At 49.3% G+C, this 25303-nt stretch overlaps 1 protein-coding gene across 4 annotated transcripts in view; it reads right to left on the bottom strand.

Annotated features, from left to right (window-relative positions):
• The window catches only part of Eip74ef (Ecdysone-induced protein E74), a 132708-nt gene that overhangs the window by 44915 nt on the left and 62490 nt on the right, over positions 1-25303 (bottom strand). Inside the window, exon 1 of one of the 4 annotated variants that reach the window (XM_076376537.1) lies at positions 4745-5206. The exons of the other annotated variants lie outside the window; for them this stretch is intronic. Coding sequence (XP_076232652.1) covers positions 4745-5060 — 316 coding nt within the window. The 5' untranslated portion in view covers positions 5061-5206. Of the gene's footprint in view, positions 1-4744; positions 5207-25303 lie in introns of those variants that run through there. 4 annotated transcript variants of the gene reach the window in all.

Below are 25303 nucleotides of genomic sequence, written 5' to 3'. Positions count from 1 at the left end.
CAATAATTCTAATTCTCAGACCCACAGAGTTCTCGAATACCTTATTACCAATACCTAAGACTTAAATTTAGTTTCAGGGCCACGTCTCACTGAGATACACTAGTCTCTTCTTCCAAAATGGGTCACAATCAAGCCAGCCCCGCTTGCCATGGGAAACGCGAGCTAATTTCCCCGTAATCGGCGTTAAAGACTCAAGGGGCGTTCCTGTCGGGGAAATGACCCAGTTAACAGGTGAAACGGAGTAACCGAAGAGGGTACCTGCTGTCGTAGTCGCTGGAGACGCGTTTCGTTGATCGACAGGGCGTGTCCGTTTCCCTTCTGCCCCGTTCGAGCGGCGTTGATCCGAGAACGATCTCGCAACCCCCTGATTAACCCTGCCCGCTGGCTGCTCAATCGACAGACAGTGTTTTCTTCCCCTCGGCCCGATCGAACGGTCTTCATTTCCTGATTAACCCGACCGACCAGCCTCGTCCCTCTGCCTCCTTGGAGGAAGGAGTCGAAGAAGAAGAAGGAGAGGAGAAGAGAAGAGAGCGCAGCCGGAAGTAATCTGTCTTCCTCCGCTCGTGGCGAGGCACTCTCGCGAAAGGAGAGGTCGGTCGGGGGAGGGAAGGATAGAAGGACGGGGAGGAACGTCCGCTCGAATTCACTTGGAGTGATTTAAAGGCTGGAATTATCCTTCTCCCTCCCTGCCCCTCCGAGGGAAGCCTCCCCTCGACCCACCTCGCTGCCCATTACGCGTCTTCTGTTGCGTGCCTCCCTCGACTCTTTTATATCGTAACGCGCTGATCCTCCTCTCCTTCCTCCTCCTCCTCCTCCTCCTCCTTACAAGAGGAGGACTCTCTTTATCACCTTTCCACGAGACTCAATCACGCCAATGGGACTCTTTTTTATCTTCCAACGATCTATCGGGCCACCTTTCCGCAATCTGATACGCACCGTATCAGCTTCATCTTCCTCCTGACCGACTAGCCTACATCATCGTTTCTACCCGTTCCGTAGGAGCTACTGACGAATTATTGATACGCCCTGTGGCCCCGTTGCTCTCTGATCCTCGCTTCGGCGACCCCACGATGACACCGAGCTTCGAACTTCGGCGAAACGCGCGAGAAGTTGCGTAAGAGTTATCTGTGCGGTCGCCAACTACTAATCGCGTTAATTTATTATGCTGTTATTACCGTTATCGCCGTCTCTTTAATGTTATCTGCTAGGGACTGCGAGACGCACGAGTCGAACCGATCGATCTCGTTGTCGATACTGCCTAATCGCGGACTGGGCTGTTATCGGAGTGAATATTAACTACTTGTCTCGCGATCTTTCTTAGCACGCGTCGAAGTTGACGTTAGTTAAAAATAAAAGTGTGAGTTGGAGTTAGATACTCGAAATAACTTTCAGTCGGTTGGTACCATCGTGGAATTTGTTATTTTATGAGAGTTGGAATGTAAAATCGCAGTATTTCTAGTCAATGTAATAATAGTTACAGCACTAATACGATCATCTAAGAATGAATAATAAGAAAAGTAACAATTGTGTTTTATTTACCATAGTTTTAGTTTCCCTTCTTCCAGTCAATCTCTGTTTCAAATCTCACTGTCTGCTCCAATATCCAAAATATAATTCACAATTGAAATTGGATTCAAAGACGAAGAATTACTCACTCTAGATTCGAGAGAAAAAGAATCCTCAGGGTTCTAAGTTTAAAGCGCAACTGAGAATCCACAGGCTGTCACCAGAGGTGAATTTATAATCGCGCTCGGTGGCTACCTGCTCCGAGAAAGGTTTCGAAAGTTTTTCCGGGTTCGAGTGATGAAAGAAAGAGAGGAAAGACCGCAAAAGCCAACGAGTCGGCCACGGTAGCACCGAAAGTAAACTTTGGATGAACCCCTCTCCCTCCTTCTCTCCTCCCTGTTCACCCTTCGAGAAGAGGATGGAAAATTCTGTGCAGATTAAAGAAGTAGGCGTTTCACTTTAACTAAGGCTACTGTCGTCTCTGTTCGAGGAAAGGGTTCGATCCCAAATGGGTACTCTTGTTTTTTCCCCAATAAACGAGCCCAGCCCTTCTCGGGTCGGTGGTGTTCGATATAAAAAAAAAGAGAGAAAAAGGAAGCAAAAAATGTTGACGTTCCGAGGCTGTCGGTCGCGTTTGCTTTTTTACGACCGAGGATTCGAGGGAAAGGCTCCTTTTTTAACTGCGAGGTAACACGTGCAACGAAAGGGTCGTTCGATGATCGGTTGTTTCTTTGGAAGCGTTTGTGTGTTTTCGTTCTGCATCCCACGTTTTCTCCTCGAATTCTGCCTCTTTCCAGCCACGAGTTTCCCTACTTTCTACGGGAGGGACTTCTGCGAATCTTGGTTAATTTGGGTGGCGGAAAATCGCTGGGTGAAAGTTGAAAAATTGTTTGGGAAAAGCCCTATGGGGACGCGTGGAGGGTCGCTGGCATTCGTCGCGCGAGCACTGTGACTAAAATGAAAAATGAGAGAAATTTCGGGCGAAAATCCTACGGTCGCTTTCTCCTAGCCCTCCACGGCCACGCCTATGCTCTTTCTGCTATTAGAATCTTAGGGATGGACCCCTGGGGTCGGACTGACGCGTCCTCGAAGGGGTTAAAAATGTTTTCCTAAACATCGGGACTTCCTGTTTAGGTAAACACGATTATGAGTTGACCTTTGGACTTCGCTAAAAAATTGATGCCACTGGGAACTAAGAAGAAAAATGTAATTCCTAGCACAGGCAGATTACATAAAATATGAGCACATGAAAGATAAAGAGAGCAAAAGGATAATTTAAGTACAAAGAAAAGAAACAAAGTAAAAAAATCCACAAAACAATGAATTATCTAAGATTCCTTCGGGTAAAGTATAAATTACTCAAAATATGACAAAATTCAGTAGATCCCACAGAAAAGAAAAAATATAATAAAAATCTAACCAGAGATACCTATTATAAGACAGTAGACTCAAGTGGTCAGCAAATGAGCATGTAAAATATCTCACAGAAAGAGTTCAAAAGATCCGTCAGAAGTAGCAAAAAATAACTGCTCCAGCGAGCTGAAGAGCGAAGATGTTGAAGGAAGACGATGGCCGTGAGCCGCGATACGAGAGACTAATTTCGCTGGGGTTGGGGCAGGTCACAAGGTATTATCTCCCTGCCGTGTCTCGAGAAGCACCGCGAACCACAGGGGAAGTGGCGAAGAGGAGAGGCCGATAACGGGAGAAATTGCAAAATTATTTGAACAGCCGAATATCTCTGCGCTCACCATCGACCGACAGGTCCCCGTCGTCGAACGACCTTCGCGGGCTGGCTTGCGTAATATTTTTATCGGCCGAAATTACACATGCGTACACACCCAGTGGCATACGTTCACGCACGTACGACCTCTCTCTCCCTCTCTCTGTCTGTTTATCTGTCTGTCTCGCGAGCTACCGAATCAAGGAGGAGCCAGGGGCACGTATTTCGGTTGGGCGAGTATGTACGCCACGCACTCTCGCTGTACCACTCTCCCTCTTCTTTTTTTCTCTTTCCCTTCTCCCTTTTTCTTTCACGTATGCGTGCCTGCCTGCGCGCAGTTCACGCGTACTCGCCCACAGTGGGTCACGAAAGCGTTTGAACGCCACGGAATGGGTATATCGACGTTAGGAATATTAAGATCGTTAGAGAGGCAATTCTGTGGTGTACGAACGGAGTTGGTTAACTCCTGCGCAAAATGGGCGCTCCAACTGCGCATTGAAAATGGGAGGCCATGGAAACGGCGCAGAATGCGAAAGGATGAGCGCTTTATCATTCGGCGAAACGGAAGAACGATTTATCGTTTGATGTAATAAAGATTCTTTGTGGTAATAAAGCCTGATTTTTTAGGTCTCTTTGGTTATATGGCTAACATGTTCAGAGGTGATTAAAAGAGTACTGCTTTAGTTTTGTGTTTAGGAAGTTAGTATGAGTTACGCTAAAAGAAAGTAAAGAGTGTGATATGGATAAAATTTACACGCTTTTTGATCAGAAATTCAGTAAGAGTTCAATGTAAAAAAATTGTGTGGAATCATTGTTTTAATTCTCCTGACCCGTACGTGGGTCATAGGACTGTGAACCTGTTAATATTTATTTAACTAGACTGTGTTGTTTGTAAAAGTAGGACGATGAAGAATTAAATTGGTTTTGATCCTAAATAGTATGAATTATTCAGTGCCCTCTGCCTTAGCTTGTATAACCCTCAAATGCATGACTTCTTCACGCATAATTAGCTATTTTGAACCTACTAATTTGCTTGCCTGAGATCTCAGAATAATAACCAGGAAATGTAGACACATTCTGCCATGCATTTCAGAGTAAACCATAAACATAAACCGACTAATATCGTTCCTAACTCCGATCCACCTTCTCTTCCAAACAAAAAAGTTTCTATCTCGCACAACCATTCATTATCTCGCGTCACATTTTGCACAGCAAACACCTTAATAAAACTCTAATCCTCGAAAACCGTACATCGCGCGCACCTCTGTGCACAATGGCGTCCGAAACGGCGCGAAAATAAAGAAAACTAAAGATACGTGTCCACCTGAAAGTTCAACTTTCGAGTGAGAAATTTAGCAAGCTACACAGTAGAGAAAATATTCACAGAGGCTACCACGGGTATAGAACTACCCATCACATGAAACTATAAGTCGCCACAGAACTCGAGGCTACTCTCGACAGCAGAGATACAGAAAACTCTCAAGTGGACACGTAAACTGAGGTATCGATGGGACTCACGGTATCGTCGCATGAGGTTCTTCTTGTAGGGTTTGGTGCCCGGTGGTCTGGACCTTGACCTCGTCGTGGCATCCTTTTGATTGTTGTCGGAGCACGAGTCGTCCGAGTCCTCCGAACAGGTACGATCCTCCCTGTCGTGGGAGTACTCGGTGGACGTCGCCGAAACGAAGCATCCCCTTAACCTCAACGCCGCCGCGGCGTTCCCATAATCGTCGATCGGCTCCTTCCTCTCCTGATCCTGGTCATTCTCCTCGCGGCCGAATTCCGCGTAATCTCCCACCCGTACGCTCAGGTCCAACGGTTGATCCTCGAGCATCGTTTCCTACGTTTTCCACCACCGCGTTTCCTCGTCGGCCAGCAGACTGTCCCGCGCGCAGATCCACGGCTACCACCACAGCACAGTTGCCATCTTGATCATTCAACGATCCAACACTCCGTCGAAACAATGTAACATAACACTGTCGAGCCGATCCTGTATGCTCAGAGGTACGCTGGCTTGTTCTCGGCTATTCGAGCCGTTTCACCGTCACTCGACAGCCGCACAGTCGCGTGTTCGCGATCAAAACAAACTAAGAACGACCGTGCTCGCGGATGATCGCGATAAATGTCACCGACCGAGATGTATCGAGTCCGTGCTTGTCCCTATCGATCTCCAAGCTCAGCTCCGAAGATCGATAAATTCCAGATCCGACAGATCGATAGATCCAAAGGGGAATCTACTCCAGAGAGAAACGAACGCAGAGAAGAGAGGTTATCTTCGTGGGAGGTAGAAACTCTTCCAGCGGTGTCTTCGTCCCGTGTGGCACGCGTGACGCACGGCCGGATACTCTGCCGGCAGAAACGGACAGCTTCTCTCGCGGACAGTTCTCGATACTAGCGACGTTCACGCGGCTCGATCGTCGTCTTTCAAACAGTCGAACACTGAGATTCCCTAGGTCACACTTGTCGCGAGATCTACGAATCCCCCAGCGGGCAAGAGTACATGCGTGCAAGTTAACGAGAGGACGTTTCGACGGCTGGCGTCGAACGACACCGAGCAACAAAATCCCGCGGACGATCACTGCGTTCGATGGCTGCGTTCGATGGCTGCGTCGCGCGTGTACGCGGGAGAAAGAACGGAGAGAAGAAAAAGCGCGAGAGCAGAAAGTGTCGAAGCGTATCCACGTTCTCCGCGGCGAGGCTACGGTCGCCGGTGGCACACTGACTGACTCGGAACCGGGCTAGCCCGCTAGTCCAGACTCGTTCACTCACTACTCCAGACTCACACTCCGACTCCGAGCGGCGGACTCTCGACTCGGTCTCGCTCGCGCTCGTGCACCGCGCACTGCTCTCCTCCGTGCGCCGACGGCCGATCGCGTTCGGCCCTCGCCGTCGGACGACTTCGGTTCTTTTCGGCCCGTACGCCGCGCCTCGGATCAGAGTCGCCGGCAGTTCACGTACACGCGCCGCGGCACCCACACACAGTCGCGAGCCGTCGCGAGAGATGCGCGGATGCGTAGCCTACCGCAATGTTCGACGAGCCTCGCGCTCTCATGCCTTCCCTTTCTCCTACGCGCTTTCGGATCTTCTCTCTTTTTCCCTCTTACCCTCTCTATCTCCCCCCTCTTCTCGTCTCTCTTTTCTCCCCCTTTCTTTTTTCACCCGTCTCTTCGCCACTATCTTGGTTCGTCCTTCTTCGTTCCCTGGGAAGCCGAGATCCTTTCGCTTTCTTTATTCTTGCTCGCGGATCGCTTTGAATCGCGGCATTTTTTTTTGCCACGTTTATTGGGATAGGACACACGAACGCGGCGCCGACGTGGCCGTCGTGACATTAACCTTCGATCGTCGCTGGCGCGCGTCGACGGTGAAATACGAGTTGTCGAGAGCGAGCTTTTTTCTAAGGCGAGGGGCCTAGATTGGCTGGCCTCGACCGATCGGTCGGACGAAATCGTTCGTGTGGGATTGTTTTCATGGAGAGTTATGGTCTTACTGATGACGATTATTTCGGAGACAGACTTATGCTTATGGTATTAGTCAATTTTACTTCGAAAGGTAGAATAGAATAAGTAGATTCGTGTCCTATAAGAAGTCACCTGGAACGCAGTAGTTTCTCTATTGATTTATTTCATACTACGTGCAAGACTTGCCCAATTTTATTTTAGACGGTGACAGTCGCGCAAGTAGCGCAAGCAAATAAAATCGTATTACAATCATTAATGCAAGAGTCTGTTTTACAAAAGAAATAATTATTATAAATCGTTAACCAGATTGAAAGAGCAAAGCCATTGAAGGTATGGGTAGCATCAGAGGCATTTCAAGGAACTTCTCACTGGAGACGTAGAGCACCTATTATTAGGATAATGAAAGCTAAATAAAACTTGTCAAGTTTTTTAAGAGTACTGTACAGTGGTCCCTGACATTGTCATTTCTGGGAGGATAAATTCAATGATGCGAGACTGGGCGGTCGTGTAGGAAGACGAGCGAAACGAGACTGGAACGATTGCGTATGCACGGTACACAATAGGTGAACGTGCGTACGAGGTCGCGGCGGAGAGGAACTTCCAATTCGACGGGGCTCTTGTTGCAGCCGGTAAACACAGGTGCAACCAGACACGTCGGAAGTGTGTTTTTGCAAGCGGCTGTACACAAAGCGAACCTTGAATGTGACCGATTTCGTAACCCCTCGGGGATCCTACGCGTCACTTCCAGTGTACCGTAACCGTCTGACGCGATCACGAACCTGAGAGACGTATAGTTGCTTCACTAGATTCGGTGATCTGTGCTAATCTGCAACTCTTCCACTGTCCTACTATCACAGTGTCGTCTACCTTTCTATGTATCAAAAGTAATGGCCTATTAACACGAATAAATGAAAAACTCTATTCCTCTCTCCTTTCCCTGCTCGCAGACTTTTTACGCGACTTCGGACGAGTCGTTCAGCGCGTTTTTGTTCTCGTTAGGCGAGACCAGGCTACAGAATCTCTCACGTGAGACGGTAACGTGGCCGATCGTAGCAGCACGGGCGACAACGATACGAATCGTACATAAATCGTGGCCGATTATCAGCGAGCGCTTATCGGTCGGCTATCTGCGCAGGACGCGCACGCACAATGCGCGGCTCGGAAGAAAACACCGCGGGACGACGATATCGCCTCGTCTACGGGGCGGTGTTCGATAAATCGCGATTCTTCTCCATCCCTCTCTCTACTTCTTTTTTTTCCACGCTGAGTGCACCCGTGCATTGGCCAGCCGACGATTTCGAGATTCCATCCTGGAAACGTAACGAGCCACGAAGAGGGCGCGCAAGGGCCGCGATGCGAAGGTTTTGACTGATGCGTTTCCCCGATAACGAGGAAACAGCCTGGCCTTAATTGCATTTCCTGCGGTTGGAGGATGCGATTCCATTGTTGCCGAAAAGCGGTCGAAAACATTGCTTTCCGCGGGCCCTGTCGCGATCAGCGAGAGGAAGAAGGCTATTTCCAAGTCCGCTCCGCGTCGGTGCGCTCTCGCGAGCCTCTTCTTGTGGGAGCTTCTTGGTCGCTCTTTAGTGGGCTTTGATACCTCAGGTGGGCCAGGAGTCATCGATCCAGCTGGTATCGACGCTGTAAAGCTTCGATAACTGTGGAACTCTTATCGTCGTTTGTTCAGCGATTGCCCCCAGCCACATGCAAATTTATTTTTCGAAGTTCTGCTTTATGGGCACTGAAGTTTGAAGTTTGATTATAGCCTGGAGGAAGGTGAAGAATTTGGGTTTGACGCTGAGTAGGTTTAAAAGTGGTTTGGATCGTGATTTAGCTGACTTGGGTTTGCTGCTACCCCCGCTGCCAAGGGAACATCTGCATTAAAGGTTTCGCGGCGCAGAAACCGATGTCGCGATCCTCGATTTGTCGTTCCAACGAAGCTCTACTCGGGGCCGAGTTATTTTCGCGCAAAAACGGCCGACGCTGCTGGTCTCGGCAGAGAAAACCTCTCTTGTAACTCTCGCCGATCTCGGAACGGGACGACGCCCAATCCAGGAAAAGCAGCGATTTCTAATCTATCACTGAACGCCTTTCTTCGATGGAGTCAGTGAGTCACGTTGCCTATGCTTACGATTTATAAACCACCCACTTTCTTTCTCGAAATAATATTAAAGTCGAAAAGTTCCTGATGGGTAAACGAAGGAGATGCAACTGTTTTCATGTAGAGGCACTTGTATTTGGGTGATAACTGCCAATATTGATAATACTTATCAGCTGAGACACAATATCCCTGGCACAAGTAAACAGGCCATCACCCGAAGTTTCAAGTAAAGTGAAGGCGAAAAAGAGTTAAATTTACGAACTCTCGAAACGTGACACTGAAACATACCAAACCAGCCCATAGTTTCTAATTAATACAGCAAATGCATCGCATAAATGTATCGCAAACATGAATTCATATCTTCGCTTTCATTTTAGCAGTCCCCGTCCCTCGTTTTGTGTCTGTCCACGCGATTTTCCATAAGCAAGTGTCGCGTTCTCTTTCCTCCACTTTCTACAAGCGAAATCTGTCGGTTCTCGCGGGAGCATCGATCACACAACTCGCGTTTCTCACTGTTCCGTTAAATTTTCGAGCGACACGAAAACGGAGAAAAAAGTGGAGCGGGAGGGAGGACCGCGGAGAAAAGTTCCATCGAGGACGTCGAAAGAGAAATGCTGTTTTTACATAGTCGAGATACGCGACATTTCCTGTCCGAGCGACAGCGAAGAAAGTGTATCTAGGTCTTTTTTCCAGCAGCGTGTTTCCCTGCAATTACAATATCTAGTGTGGCGCTTCGATTAACCGGCTCGTTGACGATCGAGAATCGTTTCTACTGACACGTATTTCAGTCGTGTCTCTTGGCAAACGCACTTGCTACTGGAGGGTCAGTTGTTAGTACAAACGCTCTCTACTTGAGAATCTCTCGATTAAAATATAGAGCTTTCTACTAAAGTCCCTTTTTGAGAGATTTAGAAGGGTGAGGGTGATGATGGAGTAATAGAGGGTGAGTAGAGGGTGGGTCGAGAGAATGGAAAATTGAAAAAAAGCAGCTAGGTATGGGTTATTAATGCAAATTTCGAGTCTCTCAGACACTCTTCAGATTAACTATCTTTCAGCTTCTCTGTGAAAAAATCGTGTACCTCTATCTATTAAATAAAAGTGGAACTAGTAGTCTGTAAATTTTCCTGAATTCTTCGCTAGACACCTTCAGCAACAAAAGGGTGAAACATCAATCTCAACCCAGATAATCATCCGCGCGCTTCTTCTCCACTCTCCCACGGCCGAAAGACCGCAGAAAGCGAAATGAAACGAGGAGGCTCTAAACTGCAGAGCAACTTTCGTTAAAGCGTCGCGGCGAGTCTCGCGAGTCGGTGATTTTAATTTCTTGTTATCCGTCGCCAGCGGCGTGGCGGCGAGAGGGACGAGGAAGAGGTATTAGCGGGCGATTCAGGCCGAGACTAACGCGCACTTTTCCTCGACGTTTCTCCCATCGACGCGGATGATTTCTTCCCTCGGCGATGTGTCTTTCTCCGTCCCCCTATAATAGTCTGAGGCTCGTTGGTCATTCAGGATCCTCGATGCCATTCGACGAGTCCACAGAGTCGATTAGAATCGAGAGGAAACCGGCGGAGACGCCAGTTCCGCGGTTGCCATGCCGAACGCTGGTAAAGAGGGAGGCGAGGGGAGCCGAGGCTGATTCCAAGTGCCAGAAACCGTGAAGGAGCCTCTCGTGATCGGGACTTTCCAAGGACACGAGGGTGCGTGGATCCGTGGCGTGCGTGTCGGCTCGTTTTCCTTTTCGCGGGCGCAAAATCATAAGCCGCGGCGGCGCTCGACAGACAGACGAGGAGAGAGAGAGGGAAAAGTCGGTGGAGCCGCTCGCGAGCGAAATCGCCGCCACGTTCCACATAACACACCGACTATTACGGCAATTTCCCTATCGTGAGGATTTTTCTCTCGCGCCACGGCCGACCTCCCACTCCCACCGCGCTCTCTTTATCGCGTACCGAACGCTCGCCCGCTAATAATCCAATTAGAGGCTCGATCGAGAGGTCGAGATAACCGATGCTTTTACTATGTACGATGCAAATGACGATCGGTGCTCGTGGCCCAATTTCCCCCGTCGATGAAAGCATTTTTTCATCCGACCGCGAGCAGCATGCAAAGCAGCGCGGATCGTGAACAGAGGGTCTGGTGAACGTTTAGAGGGAAAGGAGACGCGAAGGGGCGAGGACGAAGAAGAAGAAGAATCCCCCTTTGGCTCACGTCCGCGAGAACCGGAAAGATTCCCTCGATCCGCTACGAACGGCTTCCAAGGCCCGTATTCGAACGACCCCTACACACACCAGGACAGCGTTGACGCGCTACGCGCTCGCGCCCTCTCACACGCGTGCTTCAGACGCACGTCCGGCCAAACGAGCCGCGAGGTTATTGTTTAAAGCGTTCCCCTTTATTGTGTCTACAATGTGCTCGGTCACACGCGGCCGGAACACCGCGGTCCGCCTCCTCCTCGCTAAACGATCGCTCTTTTTAGTTTATTGTGCCGGTCGGTGGCTGCACCTCGCGCCGACGACCGCTCTGGGCGTTGCCCGCGCGGACTTTTTAGCGGACGTCGTCTTAATTACTCGCGTGGGCCTCTACAGAGACATCTGCAGTGTCTTTTTATTACAGACTCGTTTTAATTCCCTCCTTAATGTAGTATGAGGCTCAGGGTTTATAGAGTGGCACCGGGTTAGTTGACCGAAATTTTCCCGGGATAATTGGCCGTCGCTATTCCCACCAGTTTCTCGAGAAGCAAATAAACGTGACCTCCCTGAACGAGACTCTTTACTCACTGTGTCGTATATTGATATCTTCGTTGCACTCATTCTTTAGTATTCTACCTATTTACCCATTCTGTGACGAACGAGTCGGAGAAAGAAAACACTCGGGAATTCCTAGAAGCAGACCTCCCGAGATAGTTGGCCAGATCTGGTCCCGAACCACTGTATTATCTCAACGTTTAATGTCTGGAAACTTACTCAAACGTCTTCAAACTTCTTTAAACTTCCTCAAACTTCTTCAAACTTCCTCATAGCTTTCTCACCCTTTTCAAATCTCCTCAGACCTCTCTCCCAGGCAACCACTTCCACCTCTAAACTCTTCTTCCCCATTTCACGGATCTTCGCGATCAGCAAGAACGCGTCTAGAGTGGAACATAACTCATCCTCTCGCGGCGTTTACGCGCGGAATAATTTGGCGGGGATCGTCGGCTGGCTGCACGGCAATAAACGCTCTTCTGCGCATCGCGCACAGGCACCTGCGCGCGTTCGACTGGCATTTTCGCGCGGTTTTCAGCGGAGCATCGCGACAGGTCGACGATTATTGCTGAAACGCTGCGTTATTGTGTCTACAATGTCGATCGCGGGGCGCACGGTGCTTGGCACGATTCCACGTACGCGGTCGAACGTGTTCAGCCTCGGCAGCCTCTCGCTCTCGCGCGGAGAGCCGCTGCTTCTTGGCAGGAAGTTGAATCGCGTTTAATTTACCATACGGTCGCCGCTGCCCACGAATTCCTCGAGGCTATTTATAAATTCGCGGCTATATTTAGCGCGATAGACGCGTTACGGCTGCGAGTTGCCCGCCCGAGGTGAGGTGCCTTATCGATCGATGCTCGAAGATCGCGAGAATCGGCGGGCTGGAGGAAAGAGGAGGCTCGACGAGAGAGGGAAGGCGAAGTTTGCCAGCTGGCAACGCTAAGGCTCTTCCTAGTGCCACGAAAAGCACGCTAGGTGCTCGTCGTCGGATTTCCCTCGGTTTTCTGGCGCGGACAGCTTTTCCTTCGATTGTTCCTCGGCGCTGGCTATCATTAGCCGAGGGCTCGCGACTTCAGAGGAGTTCGAGGCAAGGACTTGCCACGGGAGTTCTAGATATTCTAATGCCGGGTCCACACCTGCGAGCTTGAGAACTGGGAACAGTCCCTTTGAGGCCGACCCTTTGGCAGGACTTACAATGCTACCAGCATTTAGAATAAACGCTGACAACACTCGAAGAGTTTCCAGATAAACTGACCCCCTGTACTTACAGAATATTACAGAATATCCCAAATCCCGAGGGCCTCCGCAACCTCTCTCCCCCTTTGTCCCAAGTCCAAGGCACCCACGTCCATACTTCTCCTATCTCCCCTCATTCCCCACTCTGAAACCCCCCCGAAGAAACAAAAGGACCCTCAAGACGTCCCGATCTCGCGATTCTCTTTATCCTCCCTTTATCCCTCATCGACGCCCAAGAAAGACGGATCTCCCGAGCAGCTCGAAACCGGACGAATCACCTGACGGACCAGCCGCAGCGCGCGCCCCGTGGCGAGCGATAAATCGTGCGCGAGAGGATCGTGGAAACGATCGTGGCCGCGGAGGGGGCAGGGAGGACTCTCGCGGCGTAAATAATCAAAAGTGCTTGGGAGCCTGGACGGAGGAATCCGACGCGTCGGAGGCACACGTCGCGTCGACTTGCCCAAAGATCGTGTCGTATCTCTTTCTCGGAGCTCGGGGCCGTGCAGGGGACCAAGAGGGGTGTAGGATCAGGGGGAGGGAACAGGGGGAGGACGTTAGGGGCGTAGAGGCGGGGGGGGAGTGAGGCTGGCGCGAGGAACGGACCGTCGCACGTACACGCGCAACCGTGTCCGCTAGGAGAGAGAACGCTCGCGTAGAGTCGTCGTCGCGTGCGTGCATGTGCGAAGCTAGCGGCCGGTTGCATGTGCACGTCTCGACCGGCGACTTGGAAAGGGGAAGTCGTCGACGGCCGAGGATCGGAGAGAACGAGCTCGAGGAACGAGGCAGCGGAGGAGGGGGAGGGGGGGGGAGGAGGAGGAGGAGGAGGAGGAGGAGGAGGAGGAGGAGGAGGAGGAGGAAGAAGAAAAGGAGGGCTAGATGAGGGGAGGGAGGGTGGACGGACAGACGGACGGACTCGAGAGGTGCAGCGAACTCTCCCAAGGCCTGCGTACCCCCACCGAGCTGCAACTGCAACTGCAACTCTCGCGGGCCGAGTCGAAGGAGCCGAGCCACGCACACAAACGACACACGCTTGACAGAGAGGCCGAAGTCTGTTGGGCAGAGAGAGAGAGGGAGGGAGGGGGGGAGTGAGAGAGAGAGAGGCGGAGGTAATCGGGGATCGAGGGACTCTGAGAAGGTGCTACCAAGAAGACCGACACCTTCCGCGAGTCTTATTTTTCACATCCTGCTGCCGCTGGACGACCTATTTTTAAGGCGATGCCCTGCCCGACGAGAAAAAGGGCGCGGGCCAGGAAGACCGACTGGACAGGAAGAACGCTGAACCCGACTGGGCCAACTGTAACGAATATCGTCTGTTGGACGCGATGGGATTTAGGGGAACCAATTAGACCGGTTGCATTCCAGAGGCCTGTGGAATAGGACACGCGGATTGGCCGAGACGCGGGGAACGTGTTCTCGATTTCGATAGGAGTGGTCTCTGGTTCGGGAGGAACCAGGCCTGAGAGGCCTCTTGTCTTGGACAATGGGGATTATGTTGAGTTCGGGAGCTCGAGATGGAGCATCGTGGCCATTCGGATTTCGAGACAGTAGGCTAAGGAGTTATTTTACATTCAAATCGTGGGGTTACGTGAAGCAGATATTGTAAATACAGAAGCTCAGAGAAAGGATAAAACTTGTTTCTAAGATCAATCTACCATCCATCTGAATTATTCTTCTATAGAATGAGTACCTAACAATGTTAAAAACAATTGAGGCATTGAGAGTACCAACTAACTCCCTCTACTAGGGAAAATCGAGAAAATGGGCAATCTAAAATATCGAGTTCCCTAGTCATAAATTAATGCTACTAATTCATTTCGGGAAGAAGCTTCTTAGTCCACTTTTGCACTCACTGTCTCAATTAAGAGCAACCTTAAGCAATATAGGTACGAGCTTCCATCGAGATACCAGACTTTCCAATTTTCGAAACCTTTCCACAGGCCTCCCCTCTCCAGTCTCCCTACGAGAGTCGATGCCTTCTCGCGGCTCTCGAAGACGCATCCTTGAAATCGCATCTACTATCCCCCGCGTGCATGCCTGCTCAAACACTGACGTCACAGAGTGCACCGACGGCGCGAGCGCGACGTCCGACGAATTTCAATCTCCCCGGAACGATTTCGAGCGCGTCGTGCATTTCGAAACGGCGCGGCTTTGTGACAAGGGGAGGAACCGCGAAAAGCACGAACGTGGGGGGGGGAGGGCAAAAGGCGCGAGACCGAGTTCCCCTCTGGTTCGCGCAAAAATACGCCTCATTTGTGTCACGGTGCGCAGCGGCTGTCATGCACGCTGCGTCATGCGACGCGGTTAAAAGTGACTCAGGTTTTATTTCCTGCTTCGAGTTCTAGTTACCGCGGGCAGCGGCGTTCGACGCCGAGAATCGATAGGAAAAACGTAGCTAAAGAGCCGAGGCGAGCGTCGATAACCGACTCTCTCGCTATCTGTTGTTGGGCTTTATGCATCGATCGTCGATCGCGCGAGCCCACTCGGGAGTCGAGACAGAGACTCGTCCTTCTCCTCGGGCTGCTCCTTTTTTCCACGTCCGAGCGGCTCCGGCTCGTTAAATTTGCTCGCTGGCGTAACCTGTCGCGGAATGTTCGCTCGACGAATTAATGAGAATTAGGAGGAGGTTCAAGCGGTCCTTTTAATCTCTTTTATTTGCCTCCGTTTCGCGAGTGGCTCTGAAATACTAAATACTTCAACTTGCTAATTACTGGGATCTTTATCTCCTCAACATATTTAATATATCTCAGTTTTTGAAAGATGAATATATTTCAAATAGAACAACTAATTTCACTTCCTTTGATTTTGCCTGTTAAACGAGTCTAGCTCTAATTTACCTAGAATAGTAACTAATAAAATTCATAAGGTATAGGTATACGACGAACGAAAGATTAGCAAATAAATGCAAATGGAACGCAGAGCGTTCTGAAATCGTAAAGGCCGCGTTCGCAGAGCCTTGTAACATAGTTTAATCCTGGTGGACGAAGGGAGATCGAGAGGCATCCGAGTTGTTGATGTCAACCTAGTATAATCGTCCCGCGACGAGGCGTTATCGCCCCCAGATCCACAGCAATGTTTATTCACGATTCCACGGAAAACTCTGGCAATAAAGTTGCACGGTAATTCGCAGATAAATACTGCGACAAGCGGAGTCGAGCTTACGTAACGATGTATGCATGGAGGAAAGCTCGCGCGACGATCGACATCGAATTCCAACTGGTCCTCATCGATCGTCGCTCATAAATCGTTACGTGTTTTTTCACCGTCCTCGAACACGTCAACGAGCAACAATTTAATAAAACAACGTTCAACGACCGGCTGTACCAGAGATAAAGGCTTTACGAGAGATCGGAGAGATTGGAGTACAACGAGTTACCTTGGAAAATCGTGGAGGCGATACAAGGTAGCTATGAATTGGTGATTAAGCAGTGGATATTGATAGACTGATGACGTTTATGACATTTATGGGAAACGTACATTTTATGAAAATACTATAGGTAATCCAAGTCCTAGGATCTCATCAAAAACCTCTCCAGAGCCCTTCATTTTTCCTTTACTCATATTCTTATTTTCTGATCTCATCCACAGTAGATCGTTTGAAGAATCCTATGATCAGGATTTTGTAATTTCTAAAATTCTAATTTCTATCAAATTCCAGACAAGTACCTAAGTAATTATATCTCTAGAGCTCGAAACACTCTCTCCCATACTCCTCACAGTACAAAGACAGAAGCTTCCAGAGAGAGAAAATGTGCCTCGTGTTCATTGGAAAATCGATTGGCAACCGCGAGATCGATCGATCAGTAGATCAGATGGTCTTGCGGGTTCTGGAAGTGGCACAAGAGCGCGCAGGTGATCCCCGATGCGTCGGGGATCTAGGTGGAATCGAAAGTGAGATCGAGATCAGGGGCTGTCGGTGCGTCGTGGGGCGTCTAGTTAAGGCGATAGTCGCAAGTAGGTGTCGCAGAGGCTCGCACGAGACTCTTGGCGACATTTCGGGGCGGCGATATGCGTGATCCCTCGTCTGTTCGGGGCACACGTATGCATGCACGTGCAGCAACTGCATGTACGTGGCGAACGAGCGAGCGAGCGAGCGAGCGAACGAAGCGAGCTAGCCCTGGCCTAGATAAGCCAGCTACTCGGCTTTGCATCGTTGCATCGCTTTAAGCCCCGGCTCGCTTTAAGCCTCGATCTATGGTCGTCCTTTTCCTCCTTCGGCCCGGTCGATACACTCGTCCCTGTATCCCTAATACGTCCCGTGCTCGCCTAATTTTGCCACGCGTGTCGCTGCGACAGGCTCGCTGGATAGCACGTCGCGGCGAGTCAGCCGCTCGCTCGCTAATTTCCGTGACTCGTTCTCGTGACACCATTTCCCCGAGCGTTATCGTCGCCGTTCGTATGGTTACGAAAGAAGTCGATACGCTGGAAATTATAATGTTGCTCCTTTTTTTCCTCTATCTTCGTGTCCTCATAGTCGCGACGGTGGAAGTCTGACTTTGACGAGTTTTTGTTGAAGAAAGTGAGTAAGGTAAGTGTCCCAATATCCAGAGGCTTAAGATATCAAATGCTTCAGTAGATGGACAACCGAAACATGTATATTCCAACACTTACACAAGCTCTACACAATGAGAGTCTTACTATGAGACTTGCTTCGAGACATGTCTCGCGACAAGTGAAGGGACCAGATCACTTCGAATCATTTTGACTCTCATTGCATCTTTGAAGAAGCAGAGACATTCGAAATAATTCCAAATATATAGTCTCAAACTATCGTAATCTCAAACTCAAAAATAGCGTTAGTGTTTAGTTATCGGAGCCTTTATCTTATGTTTTAGATTTTTCAGTAGAGAGGGATGTTTTTCTTTTCGATGTTATAGAGGATCAGTTTTCAGAGGGTTTCTGTTACAGGGGAAGAGGAACTGTGTAGGCTGTGGGAGCTGGACGAAGAGATTATGAGTAGCGAGAAAAGAAAAAGAAATCTCGGTCGCAAATAGGGGATTCCACGGTGAGAACTCGGCATAAGGTCGCGTGAATCCGCGCACCGCAACAGCGGACAGTGAAACTATGCCGTTTTTTTACGGCTCTTTCCTTTTCTTCCACCGACGGGAGAGAACTGATTCGCCTTTCCCTCAGCGCAGTGGATCCTGTCGCTGGTGGAACGCCACTTTTCCTACCTGCGTGTGTAACACCGAAATCGACACTTTTTGGAGTAAAACGAGGGAGACTGAGTTACTTTCTCCGCTAATTTGTAATTAATAGCATAATCTGATAGCACTTTCAACATCTCTTTTAATGTACATAGTTTCAAACAGAACGTAATTTAGATTTAATTAAAATTTTGAAGAAATCTAATTTTCAAATCTTCAAGTAATTGCATTTTCAAATTTAGAAATAGCCATTGAAATATTTTTTCAAAGACTTTGCACTCCTTCCCTATCTCCAACCAGTACACTAGCAGTCATTTAATTCCATGGTAAGATTATCATTAGCCACCAGATAATCGTGAGTCGTTAGTAGATTACACTCAGCATGAAGTCACAACGAACCTAAGTGAACTCGTTGCCTACGTTTTAACCCAGGCTGGACTGTCTGTAGTGCTTGAATCAATTCGATCATATCGTGAGCCGCGTAACAAACAAATGAAACGAGCGAGAGAAATCAATTTTCGGCAGTGACGATATCCAACAGAGAGCTGGACGGATCAAGGCTGAAGTCTGAATCGATGGACGCACGCTCGATCTACCCAGTCGTCATCCCAGATGTATAATACCGTAACCTCGATTTCAATGAAAACGGTGTTACGCCATTTTCCTTGTCAGTGAAATGCGATCCATTTCCACGGAATCCGAAGCGGTGGCCGATTCGAGCTCGCTTCGCCCTGCCTCTTTTTTTTCCCTCGGCGATGCTACAGACCGTGCGCGATAAAAGTGGCTGCACTTTGTAGCGCGAGGTTTTCGCGAAAGCCAGCGAGGAAAAAGGGAAATAAAGTTCGAAAGAAAATGCCAGCGCGAATCGCGTTTGTTTTCGAATCCCAGCTCGCGGGGACTTTTTTAAAAGGCTTTTGCATCGTCAGGGAAAATTGGGTCGAAGCGACTCCGAAATCGCGAGGCTTCGTAACCGATAGCGAAGGAATTAATATGGTTACCTGTTCCAACAACTATGTCACGCGCAGCCCCGATTGTTATTTAATTGTTAGCGGCTACGACGCTGCTCGCGCTCGAGCGAATTCGAGGGAAAATGGGTTGCGAAACGCGTGTCGTTTTGCGTCTAATATCGCTGACAGCTGGTCGAACCGCGTTCGTTGTCGATCTCGATTCGAGTCGTGACGAAATACGATTCATTTGCATAATCCATGCACCTTCGCGAAACTGTTATTCATTCCTATGTACTCACGACCGTCGTTAGCCCTGGCTCATTCATCTACATTTTTAGAAGATAAGACACCACACGTTTTATCTAGCGTGTGCAGACGTCGGGCGAAATTGTTGCAACGAATCTTGAGTGTGTCAACATTGTGCACTTTAGACGCGACCGGTTGTTTGTTTTGCAACGCTGATGCAGAGAGGAGAATAAATGCGAGGTCCACTTAGGCAGTGGACCAAGGCACTTTGAGAAGGGACCATGTGGTTAAATCTGAGTCTCAGTATTATGGTTTCCAATTTATTATATTCTCATTTCTTAAGAAGAAGCTACTTCTAACTAAATTTTCTTTCGTTAGACAATACAAATCACTGAACCACTAAAAATTGCTCAAAGATACTTAAACACCTGTTGAAAGAAGTTCCTTAAAATGTGAAAAATTAGCCAGAGAAAAGAGAAAGTCCAAGAATGTAGCCAAGATCGATGCGAGTAGAGATCGAGGGTAGGTGACGCCGAGCGTTTTGGCGGGATGCAACGGGCGTGCGCGCGTCCGCGGTGCATCGAGCAGGAGGCTTACGGCGCATGCGCCGGTCGGCCGATGCACGTGGTAAGTACAAGTATGTCAAGGCGCGACCTGAATTTTCCTACTCTTAGTGCCCCCTACCGTACACTCTGCCCCCGCTCCCCGAACCCCAGGCTCGCGACCACCACCGTTGCTCCACGCTTACTCGATGCAACTGCACCTCTCCCTCGTGCCCGCGAGCGCGCGCGCGCTCCTCGGCCCCGTGGTCGCGCGCGCGCCACGGTGCACCGCGGCTGCGTCTACCTGCGCGCGGCCGAGAATGCACGCCTGTGAACACCAACACGCACGTGCGTGGCCCGAAGACAGGCGAGCGCTCGTGTGCACGCGCGACGGCACATGACTTTTCACGAATGCATCCGGGGCCCTGGCTCTGCGCGCCGCCTCTGGGAACGCAAAAATAGCGAGGCGAAAAGACACGGTCGTTCAAAGCGATTCCTTATCCGCGATCGACTCTTCCGCTCGGTGATCTCGCTCTCGTTAAGAGGACACCGATAGTGGACGTTAATGTGCAGGTAACTAGGGGGGACAATGGTGTCTGAGGATTTTGTCCTGATGGTGGAGGATATTTCTGGGACAGGTGGGAACCTGGTTAATGGGATTTTGATTTTCTGGAAGAGTTGATTTTTTAGACTGGGGACTGAAAAATGATTTTTTTTATGAGGAAGGTAGAAGGAAGCTTGTACAGGGGATTCGACAAGGGGCATCTTGAAATTGGTCGGAAATTAAGAATAATAAAATTGTGTTTGAAGCTTCGTTTCAGAGTGATTAATTACCTAAAATACACGGGAAATGTGTCTGACTAGAAGCTTATTTCACCAACTTTCTGTATCTGACACGAGGCTTATTCTACTGACTTGTCTGTGTCTTGCTCAGGCCTCATTCTACTGACAGACATGTGTCTATACTTCGTTCACTGGGAGAACGCAGTTGTCGGTTGACGAGTTTTCGTACCCTTTGCGCAGTTCACGCCTATGCTCATTAGTTATTGGCTCTGTCACTCCCGAGCACATCCCTACCCATGAACCCCTTGTTGGGCCCTTGGAGGTCCTACCATTTCTAAAGAAAGTCACTTCTTCAAGTGTTAGCGCATAAACGGTGTGAAAGAAATTTTGAGCAAGCAAACGATATTCTTTTAGATTTTAGTTTTCTCCGAAAGTATTAATGCGGCTCTGTTAGCAAATAAAAATCTTCTTGAATATCGTCTCTGTCGACCGAAAACGTACTGCTACTAGTCAGAATTCTTACTGCGTTGCAATACCATAAACGACCCTAGATTTCCCGTGTCATAAACTACCTGGTCGCATCGAACATTTTGTAGGAAATCCAGGAAACAGTTCTACCGTTCCTGTTTCTTTATAATCAAATAAGCTGTGGATTCTTATACATTGATATCTCAATAAATATTGTTTCTTAATAGATAGAAACATTTGTTTCATTTGGACACTAGGTATACAGAGTAGAAAGAAGCAAGGCGTGTCCTTTTAGGCTCTTGAATCCTTCACCAATCTCAGTGGAAAAGTCAGTCGGGGCAATGGAAGCCATCTGCGAGAAATGACTGCGTTCTCTCAGTGAACGCAGTATAGGTATAAGTTCCTTCTACAGTTTTTTGTGTTTGTTTTAAGGCTTATTCTCCTGACTTTCCTGTGTCTGACTAAAATCTTATTCTACTGGCCATCGCTGACAGCAGATCTCCCCTTAGAGATCTCGTTCCTATTCTCGGCCAAAGGCGAGCCCCGAGTTTTCCTCGTCAATTTGTTACGGAAAAGGAAAGCGTTACGGTATATCTACCAATCGATCGATCGCTCGATGTCGCCAGAGCGAGGGGCCCCTAGAAAGCCAGTCTCCCGCGAATCCAGCGGACTTATCCGTTTCCCATGGCGATCGCGGGACTCGATTTTCCTTCGAACTCAAAATCGCGTTGCAAATTCGGCTCTCGAGCGACGAAGCGCTTCGCCTCTTCGATTATCCGTTTTCTCGCGACTCGAACAGCCACCTGTGGATTCGCCTTGTCCTTATCCTCCCTGATAGCCGCTGTTTATGGTCCCAGCGCGACCTGATCGGCCCAGCGTCGACTTCTGCTGCCCTCGATCGCGGGCGTCCCGATTTCCAGGACACAGCGTGAATTTCGCGAACGTGCGTCTTGCTCTGGTTCCCCTTGGACGCGTGCGCACCACGCACGTGTGTGCGCGCGATCGAAAACGTATCCGCCGCCACCGGCGTTACGCAATCAGAATTCCTCGAGCATTTCGCGGCGCCTGTGCGTTTCGACGCTCTCGAACCGCGCGATTAACGCTGTAACCTGTTTGCCGATGCCCACCCCTCCCAAGAGAGAATGAAAACGAAAATATTGAACGTGTGGTGAGACCACTCGTGACTCTGTTATCGAACATTTAACCTTCAGCTGGTTTGGAAGGGGCACAGTATTTATAGAGATTTTAGTTTCAGGATGGGACACGAGAAAAATTCGCGAACCAGATATAGTGATTGCGAAGAGAAGTTTTCAGGATGATATCAATTTTTTTTATATGCTTTCAATGCTTCCAATAGATTCTTGCTAAGTTCCCTTACTAAATTATTAGATTTCCTTCTGTGTATCTAAAGGCAGAATAAATTTCCAGAATCTACGTAGACTCTTCTAACAGGGTGTGAATAATAAATGTCCCGATGAAAAAGTGGGGTCATCGAGCCCCACGGTGCAGTTAAAGGTTAACTACGAATCTGAAATTAATCTCCACAAGCAACGCCTCTGGATCATTAATAAGTCTCGAATTGTTTTAAACTTTCACCGCCCCTTTTGTTTTATCAATATTCTCCTCGTCGGAAGAAGCAGGGGACAAGAGCCAAGAGTAGAATAAACGCAGCGGGCGGGGAAACAGCGAGAGGAGGAACGAGGAAGCAACCGAGAGGACAGCGAACAGCAATGGTGCTGAGAGATAAAGGAAAATACGAACGTGCACGCACACAGAGAACACCTGGGACAAGATGCAGACGCGCAAGAGTGCTTGTTTTGCGTATAGACGATCGGCTGACGCTTTTATGACCGCGTGACGCTTTTACGACCGCGCGGCTAGTGCAACGAACGATTAGAAGCCGATCGAATGGCGAGCCTCGACGAGCCTTCGATGGATTTCGACAACTCGAGAGCGAGACAGATTGTGGTTATCTGGAGGCCCTCGCGGCGCATCGATACTGCTCGTGTATAAATCATGAAACGGTGTTATGTGAGAACTTCATGGTCAGAAACAGGGGGGGTCGCTTGGACAGACCTTTTATCCTTGGGGCGCACGCAGTCGTATAATTTTTCCAGTAAACGGAAGCTAAATCTGGCGATGCTGGTGGTTCATCGATCTTCGAATAGCTATTCTGAGGCTCAGTTTCTACATTCTACTAGATAGTACTCGGAGATTACTGGTATTTACTGAGTACTGTTTCTTGCTAGAGATATCGTAATCCAGGGGCTGTAATTTGGAGTATTAATTTATGAATGTGAGCCAACAGAGAAGAGAGTAAACTAGTGGATTCCTAGTGTACACTAGTGCTGAATTTTTGAAATTTTCCTGTATTTTAATATCCCATTGAATAAAAATTCAAATCTCGATACAACCACCCCCTGTTCCTTAATTATTATATACAGAAAATAGAGTCTCTTTGCATAAGATTTCAGCGAGACGTCTATCCACCCTCAAAAAAGTCCTTCTTTTCGGGACCTATTTTCCCAAGGTCGTCCCACCCCAGTCCAGCGTAAGACGCTCCATAGGGGCTCTATCGAACGACAAGAAGTGCTCCGCCGAGAGAAGGAGTGAGTGAAGAAGGGATGGAAGGGTGCGATTTTTTCCCAAGGCTCGGTTACCCACGAAAGACGTAGGTGTTTGCCTGGGGTTAAACTGTAGATCGAAGGGATATCGATTCGAGATGCGTAGGTGGGTGCTGACCTACCCCTACCCCCATACTCGTCCTCCGGACGACCTTCTGGGCGCGTCCTACCCCAACCCAGACATCCGTTTCGCCAGCAAACAGCCTCTTTACCATCACGAACCCTCGCCAGCCCCTTCTCGCGCGGTTTGCCCTCTATATCCTTTGGCGGGAGCACGCCAACCCTCGTCAGGAACGTCCTATCGAGGCCACCCTCACAAAAACTAATCCAGGGTCGACACTTCTGCCTCCCCTCGCTCTGCCTCGTCAACCCTCTCCTACCTCGGTTAGCGCCACTTCGACGGCTCTAACTCCGAGAGGAGAGTCGAAGCTCCGACTGGATGACACCTGGCGGGAACTTTGTCTCTGTCCTTATTCGCCCTCATCGAGGCACACCCCTGCTAATAGATGAGGACTATCGAGAGGAAGAAAAGAAATGGTTCGTCAGCTTTCTTAGGAGCGACCCTATCGCTCTGAGATTCGCAGAGGGGATGATTAACGAGCTGACCCATGGGAAGGGTCAGGAGAATTTTCACTCCATCGATGGTCAAATACTAGTGGTATAATAATCGAAGTATGTGGCAGCTTGTGATTAACCCTTGAACAATGATCTGTGCATCCCAAGCACTGTGGTTCTGTTTAGAATTTTGCTAAATAATTTTCCCCGGTAATGTTCCCTCATTATAGAGCTCAGCCTCCCAGTGCCACAGTTCTCATTTCCCTTTGCCGAGTGTTTCCCCTAACAGAAGATGCCTCATCCTCAAAGGGTTAAAGTACAGCATCAGATTGTATGAACACACAGCCGCTAACATAGTTACGTCCTCAAAGACGTACCAAAAGCCTGCTCCGACGTCCTTTATGCTTCCCCTAATTGCCCTGTAACGTGGCTGAGAAATTAGGGGTAGATTCCCCATCGACCTGAAACAATGTCAACTCCGTTGAGCATCAAACGCTATTCAGCTCTCCGTCACGACCATCGATCCACGAAATCGAGAGTCCCCCTTCGGTAACTGGATCTGGCGGTTGCGTAATGGCTCGCAAGGTGAATGTTTTCGGAATCGACGCGAGCCACGCAACCCTCGAAAAACGAGAGGCTCTCTCAGGTACTGGTTAATTGCAGCCAACATCTGACGCAATTCCATGGAAGGGGCCAGGCGCGAGGCGGTAAAGAGGGCGCAGGGGCGGATTGTCGAGGGTCATGGTCCCGCCCCGTGCAGTCGTTTCTCTCGTTCCGCGCGGACGATCGGGGCCCTTACTTTCAGCCTGCACGTACGTTCATCTTGCGCTCCGCGGGCCCAGCGTTCGCGAACGCTCTCACGCGTGTGCTCGCGTGGCTCGCTGACGGACTTTACGACCGACTGGGGCAATTTCGCTGAAAGATTCACGAAGATCCGGATCGATCTCTCTGCTCGCTACGAGCGCTCGCCTTGCAGCGTGATGGACGAGCAGAGGCTGGAGAGATTCTAGAATCGCTGCGCAGAGTACTTTGCCATGGGCTTCGGAGATCTGGAATTTTCGTGGGAGCTTGGAAAATAATAGAAAAATGGGGAGATTAATTCTCCAGTATACCTAGTATACCTAGAGAAAAATCAAAATTAGCGTCGTAAAATAATATCCTCAATTTCTGAGACCTCACAATTAAAATATTGAGACACACAGTTTTAGGTTGTTTACTTACTGGGACATTTCGCATCT

This window comes from Calliopsis andreniformis, chromosome 4 (genome assembly GCF_051401765.1).
Source record: "Calliopsis andreniformis isolate RMS-2024a chromosome 4, iyCalAndr_principal, whole genome shotgun sequence".
In the NCBI taxonomy this organism is placed as follows: Eukaryota; Metazoa; Arthropoda; class Insecta; order Hymenoptera; family Andrenidae; genus Calliopsis; species Calliopsis andreniformis.
The sequence above is the reverse complement of the archived record's forward strand: the minus strand, read 5'-3'. Positions and strand labels throughout refer to the sequence as shown.